The following is a 12355-nucleotide window of genomic DNA, read 5'->3' as shown; positions in this document are numbered from 1 at the left end:
ACCATCACCCAGTTCACGTCCCCCGTCTTCACTTGCGTCACCATGGTAACTGATGTTAAGACTAAGCTTACTTTTCGAGGTGTCTTTAAGTTTCTTTAAGACTGAGGTTAATGACGAAGAAACGTCGGTAGTTGCGTCATTGAAGTCTTTACAAATACAGTCATCTGAAGTCAGGCTAGGGGCAATCAAGGCAAATGAACAGCCGAGGTTACCTGATAACTCCTGAAGAGCACTGTTTCCCTCTTTGGTCAGTTCTCCCCAAATGTTTATACTCAACGTGGACAGGGTCTTGCATAGCTTTAAATGCCTTAGAAAACAGTCAGCGACATCATCTGATACATTACCATGGATGTTTAAAGTGACACAAGAAGTTGAGGATTCCATCAAGAGTTTACAGAGAGCTTCTGCCCCACTGCAACTCAACTCGCCCCAAAGGTTTAAGGTTAATGATTGCAGTTTAAAGGCAGGACAATGACGAGCCACCTGTGCCTCTGTTATGTTTCCAGTGACATTTGGATGAACTGTAACTGACGTGAGTGACTTTTTTACCATGAGTACATTCTGAGTTATAGCCACCCAGTTGTCAGGAAGCTCTCCAAACACTTTCAATTCCAAAGAATTTAAAGAAGTGTTTTCCAGTAAACCTTTCTTCAAGGAGACGGCACCATTGTAGCTTAGTTTTCCAAAAATAATCAATGTAAGGGACTTTAAAATGGTTTGTGCTGCAAGTACTTCACCAACAGCAGTAGCTTGAGAATCCATCATCTCTCCATATATGATGAGGTCAAGAGAGGTTAATGAGCTGTTTGAGAAAACGTATTTCAAAGTGCGCATTGCAGTATTACTCGCCGCTAATCCATAAATCTTGAGGACAACAGATGTCAGTGGTGTATCTGGTGATAATTCAGTTAGAGTAATAGGACAAGCCTCATTCTGCTCAAAAAACACTTTAAATGTTACAGTAGTCGCAGTCTTACTTGCGGCTAAAGTGACATCAGGTCTCTCAGAACTATCGATGATATCTTTTAATAACTGATCAGTAATGGAAGTCAGAGTCAAGTTTTTAGACAGTGCTGTAAACAAGCTATCTGCCAGGTCACTAACCAACAAAAAGCCAATAGAAAAGGAAAGTGTTCTTAAGTGTGGCCAGGATGCTAGGAAATCAACAACTGAATTAGAATCTGTAAACTCTGTCAGTCCCTTGATTGTCACAGTAAGATTAAGAGGGTGCTGTAATTGTCGGAAGCTCTTGCAGGCATTCACAACCGTCAAAACATCTACATCGGTTTCATCATCAGAAACCAAGTCTAAAGTCAGTGGAAATGGGATGAAGGAACAAAGAGCCATTGCCACTTGTTCTGCATTCCTACTTTCATTGAAACTTTCTGTAAAGAAAGTCGCCTCTTCCTTGGAGCACTCGACCCAGTCCCAGTGTTCACTCTTAAGCATTTCGCCAATCTGTCCGAAAAGAACACTAGCATCCTCACCCAGTATACCAGACACAAAGAGAAACACTTGTCGGAATCCTTGTGTGACATTTTCGTTAAAGTCTAACTTAAAGTCATGAAAAACATTCACTTCCTCTTGAAGTATCTTGTGTGCGAGATATAATGCAGCCAAGTACTCTTGGAACGTTTTGTGAAAGAAGTGATACTCGTGCTGAGGGTTTATCCTCTTCACACTTGCTTCCTTGAACACTAGGCCAAGTTTGCGAGCTGCCAGATCTTTATAGTTGCTTTCAAATCTTGTCAATTCTTCTTCACGAAAAGAAAACCGATCTTCCTGTAGGCATCTCCAAGCTAACTCTCCTAATGCTAGTAAACTGTCTTCAAATTGGTCTTCCAGAGCTTTGTCGTCATCAGGAGCTTCCAGATTATGTTTTGCACAATATCTCCTTAAAAGGCATCTGACAATGATCTGATAAAGTTCTGTGCGAAATGAGGGTAGTTCTCCTTGATAGTCTTCGAAAACTACACAAAGAAGAAGCAGAGTTAATGGATTGTTTAGCAATGCATCTAGGAAAGCATTTTCTTGAATTTCTTCAATAAGCCTCTCTCCTGTTGGCAAATGCTCAGGTCCAGCATTCCTAAAATGTTTTCTGATGTAATCAAAAGCATCTTCTTCTGTAAATCCTTCGATTTGTAAAAGAATATCAAAGTCAACCTTCTGTCGCACTACAATTCCTCTTTCTTGACGAGATGTAACCAGGACATAACAAAACGGTAAAATCTTTTTGTGAAGCAAACTATCCACATGACTTTCTGATCTTTTAGGCAGCTCATCCAGACCATCCAAAATGATCAAAACCTTTTCTTGGTAATGAAAATCTTCAATGTAATCCATTAACTCTTTCTTGGCAGTTTCCTCCATACGTCGAGGAAGAAGTTGTTCATCAATGGCTTCCATTATATCTCCATCAATATCCCGGCATTTAAGCAGCAGCACAACTTGAAATCGAGGAAAGGAATACTCTTTTGGTATTTTTTCTTTTGACCAGTCATGGGCAATTTTAAGGCAAAAAGTTGTCTTGCCTATTCCAGGGCTTCCCTCTACAAGCGCAGTGACATCATCGTTGTCTTTAAAGATGTCATACATGTTCACTTCATTGTTTTCCAGCCTAAAGTCTCTTTTTCTCCTTGAAACGATTTTCAATCTGGTGTAGACTTCTTCAAGAGGTAGCTGAATAGTGTTCTGCCAAAAGAGTGGTTTCAACTGGGATCGCCTGTTGTACTCGGCTTTGAGAATTCTTACAACAACAGCGAGACCACCACCTAACACAGAACAAGTTATTAACTTTACTTGTCAATAAAAACTTTTTATCTTTTCACACTATTCTCTGAAATATCCTAACAAAATGCGCCCCTTCCCATCAGCGCTCCCCTGTTGAATGATTTATAAATGCCCTGCCTCCAATAAATGCCTCCAGCCCAACCCCTTGAGCTTCTAAAATAAAATAAGCATCTGGGCACTGAACTGAATCATTTTGATACACATAGTAAGAACTCATTATAAATATTTGTCGTAATTGATTATGATTAAACATAATATTTTCTTCTACTCACTCTGGGTTTGACTTTCCTGGTGACTGGTCACAGGAAAATGCAACTGAGTGTATTCCACAGATGAAGGAAGTTGGCCAAAACCAGGGGAGCCTTCTGAAAAGGAAGCATACCATTAAAACAACGTCATGAAAAGGCTTGATTGTATCTATGAGTTTCCTTAATGATTACTATTAAGATGCTGTTATGTTCACATGGCAACATTTTCAAACAAACTCAGTTTACTTATCAAATTTCCATATTCTTTGCCTTCAAAACAATGTGCAAGAGCCAATGTAATAAAACAAACGGTCCATAGGCTAATATCATTTGCTGTGACTGCAATTTTTTCCCTACTAACTCTGGGTGTGATGACTTCTCTGGAAAGTCGGTTCTTCATGAGTTGGAATGTCTGCAGCATGAGGCAACTGATTGTGTCGCATTGATGAAGGTGGCCAGCCAAAAGAGCCTAGAGAAAAATACAGATTGATACAGAAATTGAACATTAAGTTGGATGACCACTGAGGTACATGTTACCTGTTCTCATGTGCAATTGTACAAAAACATTGAAACTACTTACCCGAACTGTGGCTTCTTGGGTAGTGAGGTTCTTCATGGGTTTGATTACTTGCAGCAAGAGGTAATTGACTTGATATCACTCCTGGAGGTTGCAGGCCATAACCAAAGGAACCTTGCACTGAAGAAAAATACCATTAAAACTGTGTTAAAAAAGGCACAATAGATTACCACTCAATCTTCTTGTTCAAGCATTATTGGGTGGGGTAGGGTGTGTCATATTTAAAGCAGAATACTTTATAATAACAAAATTGCACTGAGTGGCTACAGAGTAGAACAACCAATGACACAGAGCTAATTATTGTGCAAAGTTGGATGGTCTTCAAGTTCTCATTATTTTATCAATATGGTTGCAACTGAAGAAAAATATAAGTATTATTTTCCTACTCACTCTGAGTGTGGGTTCCCTGAAAAGTAGTTTCTCCATAGGTCTGAGTAGCAACAGGAAAAGATAACTGATTGCATTCCACTGGGGGGCAGCCATAACCAGAGGGGCCTTGCAGAAGAAAAAAAAAACATATGATTAAAACAATGCAATTTAAGACATGGCTGCTTTCATTCCACAGGAGAGAATTTAAATGCCAGCCGGCAGTGGAGCAATTGACAAGATTTTTTAATTGCAAAAAAACCTACATGCCATGCCATCATGCCAATTAACCAATTAGATTTACAGCTGTGTATATATTGTGTTTATTTATTAGGCAGCTAAATTATTTCTTAGTAGCAAGCTGAATCCCCTTGTTTAATATGCCCAATTCATCAAAACAATTCTAGGAGCTAAGAGGGTGACTGGCTTCAAAACCCTGTTTGAAGTTATCATTTGTTTTGATTGCACAAAAAGATTTTTCTACCCACCCTGAGGATGATGACTTCTCCAAAAAGTGAGTTCTCCATGAGTCTGAGTGGCTGCAGGAAAAGGCGACTGACTTTGTCCCACTGTCATGAACATGTCAAACCACAAAAAGAAGAAAGAGATTTTGTTAAACCAAACTTTGAGCACATCTATTTTATTATATCTTTTCTTTCGCACAGCTCTACCAAAAAAAAGACAAAGCATGTAGTAGAAAAATTCTGTTGTGTGTGGGCATTACACTGGTCAGCGTTCCAAGAAGAATGCCACCAAACTTGGCTTGGTAACCAATCTGCTGGACCAATTGACAGTGACATTGAGGGAGAAGAGGTGCCTTAATTCTACTTTTCCACAACCTAGTTTTAAATAACAGGTCCGCAATGCGAACATGTGTCTAGTGGAAGGTGGATACTGGCAGTCACGATCACACATGTAACTATAGTTGATATCCCTTCATCTCTCAAGTCCACCTGTGTTTGGTTTCTCCCGAGGATTAGGATCTTGAGCCTAAGATTTATGCTTTAGCTCTAATTCTTTAATATGCTCTTTTATTATGGTCGATTTGTACCCTTAAAAATAGATAATTCTGCAAAAAATTGTGTTACTTCCAATTCCATTCAAATTTGGAGCACAGGAAGTCAATAGATTAGCGTGAAGACACTGCCATGTGGCCTACATGACGAGTTTATTGGCGTGGGACTCACACTATAAAATTTTTGGCGTAATCATGCGAGAGATCGCCGCTAGTTAACTGTTTTCATCCAGGAGAAATCCTAATCCTAATTTTAGATGAAGAAGAAGATCCTTGTGTTATTTCTAGTGGCGAAGAAAGCGATTTAGGCCGGGAGCTCAACAAGGAATTTTCTACATTCCACCACTAGATACAATTTCTAACCCGAGGTGGCCTCCCCCATAAGCCTTGTGGTTTCTTGGAGGTCTCCTCGCCCTATCTTTTTAAGTTATTTTAATTTGTATGTTTAATTCTGAAGTGGCAAATAAATGATGATGATGATGATGATGATGATGATGAAATACAGTAAAAACAAGAAATTTGCTACATTCCACCAGATTCCCCTCACCACTCCCAGTTCAAAGTTGTTTCTGAATTTTGGAAATTGAATAGGGTGTCAGAAATCGAATGAGTGTCATAAATCTTATACAGTTTAAGGTATTTAATTCTTTCACCGCAAAAATAGCTCTTAAAATCGACGTGTTTGGCGATATCTCATATACAGTAATATTTCCGAAAAATTATTTCTCAAAATGTGCATGTGCCTTCTAATGGCGAGCAATATAATAAACGGCAAGCAGTGCATGCAGAGGGATGACGTTTCCTAACGTATAACGGGATCTTAAATAAGGAATTTTGTCTAAAAAATTAACATAGTAAATAAAAGTAGCTGACAACTTCTGTATTGAGTGACTGTTCAACGAAATCCAAACAAAAGCTGCGTTATCTTGTAGCGTGACATTTGGTAATCCATGATAAACAATATTTCTCTCCAGCGACAGATCTCGTAATTGTATTACTCAGGCCAACTGTAGAAGTTGTCTTTTTACTGAATCTAATAGAAGTCATCCAATTCAATTTGTCTCTTCTGTTACATTTTGTATAAGTCCTTTCTAACTTTCAAGAAGAATTTTACTCTGTGTGCTTCGTGGCGATTTCTTGTTGTGCTAAACTTAATTTTAGTTCGACGTTCACATGTAATTAATTAGCACTCCTATTTGGTTGGTCGATCGCTACAAAATCATTACATCAGACGAAAGACTTCACATCATCGCCCAACAAGAAGCCACTGAGTAGCTTGAAACCGGATGGTAAATGTTTAACCACTCTTTTGGCTAACAAGAAGCCTAAGGCTTTTAGACGTACCCTGTCACGTTTATAATTATTTTCCTTTTGTTGCTGTTCAACAAGAAGTGTGTTATGTTGAAGCGTGACATGCAATCTACGATACTCGGCCGTCAGTATTTAAGGTCAAAGGCGCTTAAATCGCTTTTGAAGACTTTAAAGGTAAAGATATCAGAGTTGTTTTCGGACGAGTAGTACTTTTAAAACTCATAAAATATAACGTGACTCTTTCATTTATATCTCGTACTGGTCATTTCTAACGGAGCAGAAAGTCTATTTTGCTCTGTGGTCTAAGCAATGATTTATTGTTGAGTTAAACACATGGAAAACGCATATAACGCACGTAATTTTAATCCCTCAAGTGGCAAGTAATTTAAAACATTTCCTCCGTCCCATTCCCCTTCCTCTATTGAGTAGATGATGAAAGATGACCAGTTTTAAGCACTTTTGTGCCGATCAAATGGAGATAATCAAATTACTTCATTTATCTCGCAAGCACGCTTCGGTCGGTCGGTTTCTTGCTCTACGAAATACACTTCTCAATAACTTCTCTGGGCTAGCTGTAGTTCCGCTGCAGTTCGCTACTAGAGGCAAATGCATTATCACTGACATAGAGTATCGCAAACGTCGCGGAATATTCGTTCTCAAATTCAATTGGTGCCGAATATCCCTTTTGTGATCATTCTTGAATTCAATTGGCTCCACTTTGGTAACACTTTTCCTGAATGTGTTCTTATCCTCATGTAAATGGTCACGGAACGGGAAACCCAGTGAAACTCTATGCGCATTACTTGTTATCTTAGGTTACATGAAGTATTTATCCGAATTTTTTCCCCTTCTGCATAGGGTCTAGATGCTTCGCACTAGACACAAAAAAGGAAAAGTTACATTGGATTTGGGGACAGAAACATTAAATATGGTCAGACCCTAAAGCAATAAAGATAATTAAAATCTTGAACCATTAAAATACAATACAGAGTTTTCAACAAATTGTAGTTATTGTACAAAATAAGTTTTCCTACTCACTCTGGTACATTTGAGGGACTGCAGCTGCAGTAAAAGGCAACTGACTGTGTTCCACTACCGAAGGTAACCTGCCATGACCAGAGGAGCCTTCCAGAAGAAAATGCAAAAAAATTATAAAAAAAACTTACAAAATAATGTGATACAGAATTTTTGCACTGTGGTGGAGGGGCTTTGAGGTCACTTGCTATTTGTGATTTTGTAAAATTGTACATTTATATTTTCTATGTTTTTATTTCCTACTCACCCTGAATGTGACTTCTCTGATAACTGTCGTGTCCTTCTTGAATCTGACTGGCCATAGTAGAAGGTAACGGACTGTGTTCCACAGATGACAGTAAAAAGCCAGGGAATCCTTGACCAGAAAAAAAGACACATTCAAACAGAGGCATAATAATTATGTGTCCCCTAAAACAAACTTTAAAGGATCTGGGAAATGGTGAACTTTTAACAGGAAGAGCTAGCTTGTAAGCTCTTTACACAAATTAAAACATGCACACAATTTTGATCAAAAATTTGGTAGTTTTGTAAAAAATGTTTTCCTACTCACTCTGAGTGTGACTTGTATGATGCAATTGCATTGGAGGCTGCTCGACTGCAGCAAAAGGTAACTGACTGTGTTCCACTGATAAAGCTGGCCTGCCATGACCAGAGGAGCCTTTTGAAAGAAAATGAAAAAAAAAAACTTAAAAATTCTAGAATGCGCAACGTGAAGGGCCTGTTAAAGTCAGATGTGAAAAGATGTGATTATTTTGTGAAAGTGTGCCATAAGTGTATAAAATAATATTTCGTACTCACTGTGAGTGTGAAAGGGTCCTTTATAAGTCTGACTGGCCCCAGTAGGAGGAAACTGACTGTGTTCCACAGATGGTGGCAGAAAGCCAGGGGATCCTTGGCAAGAAGAAAAACATCATGAGTGTCACCTAAAATGGCTTCAAAGGATTTGGTGACTGAAATTTTATGTGTTGTACACTCATCATCAATAGATTAATTTGGGGAAGGTGCCTCTGGTAAGGTGGAGCCATGGGTGATTTGAGAAGAGTATGCAGGTATCCATGGCAACCCTGAGAGTGGCACCCACCAATTAAGTACCATCACACTGAAGGAATCTGTAGAGATACTTACCAACCCGACAACTTACTAAAATGGAAACCAGGGAAGGGAGGGACAGGGGCAAAGAGCAAGCTACAAGCACGTTTGAAGCTCAATAGGTTATTCCAGAAAAAATACACACACCCCCGACGGGTGGCAAAAATATTTGACCCCCCTCCCGCCCGGATATCCAAGCTCAAGGACCCCCCTCCCACCCGGATTTCCATTTTTTTAAAGGCCCTCACTGGACACAACAGGCAATAGAAAAGATGCAACATTTCTTCCAAAAGATCCCTGTTTATTATAATTTTCAAAACTGGGCTAATATTGCGAATTTTGCGGGTGAAATTTCAACATTTCAAATGAGATTATTTAAACGATCGCATTCGTGTTTGAGTGATCTCCGGTACACCCTCCTCGAAAATGCCACTTGCTTTTTTCCGTCATACAACAAACATACAAGATAGAAAGTATGTAAGTCTTAAAAATTATGTAAATCTAAGAAAAAACTTGGTGAAAAAAGTCCTTAATGCGCTAAAGAAAAACTATAAGTTCTTAATTTCAGTTGTCGGTGACAAGGCGGCCTAAATTGGTGCGTGTTTACAAGATCAAGTTTTTGCTGTTTAGACTATTACTGTGACATTTACTTGAGCTTATCAATAAAGCCTTTCGAACTACAATAATTATAAAGTTTGTTACCTAAATGGGTCTGTAGGTCAACTGGAACTCTGGCCCTTCTTTCAAGAATTCAAGTTTTTGTGCGTATTAAATGTCCACGTTCTGGCTTTCATAAACTTGTCTTTTAACATATCGATGTAAGACGTGGATTAATAAAGTGGAAGTAGCCAAATAATACACAAATTGTGTATACGCATGTTAGCCAGCAAAACGAGTTCTCTGGTTGGCTAAAATAAACAGAAACGTTCAACCTGCAGCCGGCCCGATCGTCTTTTCTTCGCATAATTTTTTCAAGGATGTTGCAAAGCACGAGCTCGGGTGGCCTGGGTACCGTAAAAATCTTCCAGGCGTTGCATGCCCGGCCGACAGTGTTTTCCGATCGTAATGTACCTATCAATGGTTTGCCCCAGGATGGGGGGGGGGGGGGTCAACCCACGGGAATTTGACATCGTGAAGCTCTCCCAGGGAAGGGATTTTGACATCTAAAATGGTCTGCTGGATTAGAAATTTAAGAGGAGATATGTGAAATTTGACATTCAGTAGGTGCCCAGGGGTGGGGAATTCAACTCTGGATTCCAAAAAATGTCAAATTCCCCTGGAGTTGCCCGCCCCCCCCCCCCCACCCATCCTGGGGCAAACCATTGATAGGTGCATAAAGTTGTTGTTATCCATTTATCGTGCTGGTTCTTTGTGAATAAAAGGACATATGAAGGTAAACTTGAAGCATTTGAGGTAAGAACACCATAAACTGGAAGACTACAAGATTTTCTGATGCAAACTTTTTCTTTTAAGTGGTAAAACATATCAATCGAGTTGAAGTTAAAAGTGACCCCCGAGGAAGAATTTTTAGGTTCAGACCCCCCTCCCGCCTGGATTTCCCGAGCCATTAACCCCCCCTCCTGCAAGAATTTCCAGTTTGCCATCCGTCGGGGAGGTGTGTATTTTTTCTGGAATAACCCAATGCAAAATCCAAACACAGCTAAGCACGGAAAATGAAAACCATGCAAAGACGCATATGCTACCCCAATGGGCATACTTCAAACGACCACTGACCAGTATTGGCTTGAGTCTAACTTGGTGTAAAGATCCTCAAACTTGTCTTATTATAACAAGGAGTTATAAACTTAAGCTGACTATTCCAAATTGTAACTTTGTCGAGTATACTACAATAAATATTAAATAATCACATGACCTCCTTGTACAATTTGTGATTAATAATAATAATAATAATCAACTTTATTTATAGAGGGTAAACACATAACAGTAAAAAACTGACAAACCAGTGGCCCTCTAATATAAAATACAATCAAGAACTAAAAACAATGCTAAAAATCTAACAATCTAAAATTACAAAATTTAGTTAAAAATACACTATAATATAAAAACTAGGTAAAAATTACTCTAAAATGACGAAATTGATATAAAAGAATTAACTAAAAAGTAAAATGATCCAAATGTTTGTATGTATCTTTAAAAAATTCAAACGTAGCCTTCTTAAAACTTATTAAACTAGGCTTGTTCCTTATGATGCTGGGTATAGTATTCCAGAGGCGTGTAGTCGATACTGTGAAAGACCTTCCGCCTTCTGACTCCCGTTTGAATCGGGGGCAGACAAGGTTTAGTAGTCCATGTCTGCTCGATCTTTTATTGATGTCGGCGTTTCTTATCAGCATCTGTGACAAATAATGTGGACAGTCCCCAGACAGTCGTTTGTATACCATTGATAACCTATTTACATTTGCCTCATGATAAAATGGAACCCAATCCAATTCTCTAAACAGTTGTACGCTATTCGCTTTAGTATCCGCATTTAGTATTACACGTGCTGCGCGTTTCTGAAGCTTAAATACTCTTTGTAAATTCTCAGCAGAGCATGATGTCCACACGGTTGATGCATATAGCATTGTCTGCTTGATCATAGCATTATAATAGAGTTTCCTTTGATCAAGAGGCAGAGAGCGTCTTATTTTTCGTAACACGGCGATTCTCTGCGATAACTTCGTGCATAGATTTTCGACATGTTGGTCAAAGGTAAGCTGGCTGTCAATCGTGACCCCTAATAGTTTATGCGAGCTCACTTGTTCAAGTTCAGTAGAATTTACATGTAACTGCAGAGTGGACTGTTCCAGTTTCTTGCCTAACCGTTTACCAGTAACAAGCATGGATTTTGTTTTGGATTCGTTTAGAATCATTTTGTTGTCTGCTGACCAGTTCATAATTTCATCAATATCCGTCTGAAGGCCGTTTGAGATGTCGTTGGGTGCCGCCATATAATTGCTGGAGTAGCTAATAGTTGTGTCGTCGGCATAAATATCAGCCACGGAGTGCTGCAATGCTGCAGGTAGATCATTAATAAATACAAGGAATAAGATTGGACCTAAGATGCTGCCCTGTGGTACACCCAGTGTTAAGGCCCTCTGGGTAGAATGATATCCCTCTATGTTCACAAACTGGCGTCTACCACTCAAATAGTCACGGAACATGGGTAGACTCCTTTCGCCTACTCCAAGAGCCTTTAATTTTGACAGAAGCAGTTTATGGTCAATCAGATCAAATGCCTTTTTGTAATCGATAAAAACAAGTCCAGTGACTTTATCATTGTCGAGGTTGAACAATAACTCGTCTACCAATCGGATAAGCGCAGTTTCAGTGGAGTGAGATTTTCTAAACCCCGACTGAAGGGGGTGGAAAAAGTCATTCTCTTTCAGGAAGTTGCACAAGTGTTCACATATGTGTTTCTCCAGCACTTTCGAGAGAATGGGGAGCACAGAAATCGGTCTATAGTTGTTCTTGTCGATTAATAGGTACGAGTGATGTTTTGAAAGTTCTCAAATTGCACTTGCCCCTATTAATCAGGAATTGTACTCAAGGTCATGCAATTTCCTATACAAATACAGTTCAGAGTTTTAACCGGCAAAACATTGTATTATTTGAAGAAAAAATCTTTTCCTACTCACTCTGAGTGTGACTTGTCTGGTACATTTGAGTTGGAGACTGAGTGACTGCCATTAAAGGCAATTGATTGTGTTCCAGTGATGAACCTGGCCTGAAATTACCAAAGGAACCTTCCAAAAGAAAATGCAAGAATAAAACTTAAAAAAATGATGAAACAATGTAAGATTTCACAACTTGTGCAATGAGGTGAAGAGTCTTTAAGGTCACCTGCTAACTGTTATTTTGTAAAGCTGTAATAATTATTTGTTTGTGTTTGCTACTCACTCTGAATGTGACTTCTCTGATAAC

General features: G+C 39.0%; 1 protein-coding gene across 1 annotated transcript in view; it reads right to left on the bottom strand.

Moving 5' to 3' along the window:
• LOC144637526 (uncharacterized) overlaps positions 1–12355 on the bottom strand; it is a 117829-nt gene that overhangs the window by 53771 nt on the left and 51703 nt on the right. The window contains exons 11-18 of the mRNA XM_078496597.1: positions 8141–8233; positions 7893–8000; positions 7590–7697; positions 7346–7432; positions 4470–4550; positions 4006–4110; positions 3619–3735; positions 3400–3507 (exon numbers count right to left, since the gene is read on the bottom strand). Coding sequence (XP_078352723.1) covers positions 3400–3507; positions 3619–3735; positions 4006–4110; positions 4470–4550; positions 7346–7432; positions 7590–7697; positions 7893–8000; positions 8141–8233 — 807 coding nt within the window. The remainder of the gene's footprint in view (positions 1–3399; positions 3508–3618; positions 3736–4005; positions 4111–4469; positions 4551–7345; positions 7433–7589; positions 7698–7892; positions 8001–8140; positions 8234–12355) is intronic.

The sequence above is a fragment of the Oculina patagonica genome, chromosome 14 (assembly GCF_052425735.1).
Source record: "Oculina patagonica isolate OP01 chromosome 14, crgOcupat, whole genome shotgun sequence".
NCBI lineage: Eukaryota > Metazoa > Cnidaria > Anthozoa > Scleractinia > Oculinidae > Oculina > Oculina patagonica.
Note: the sequence above shows the minus strand (reverse complement) of the source record. Positions and strands in the feature narration are given on the sequence as shown.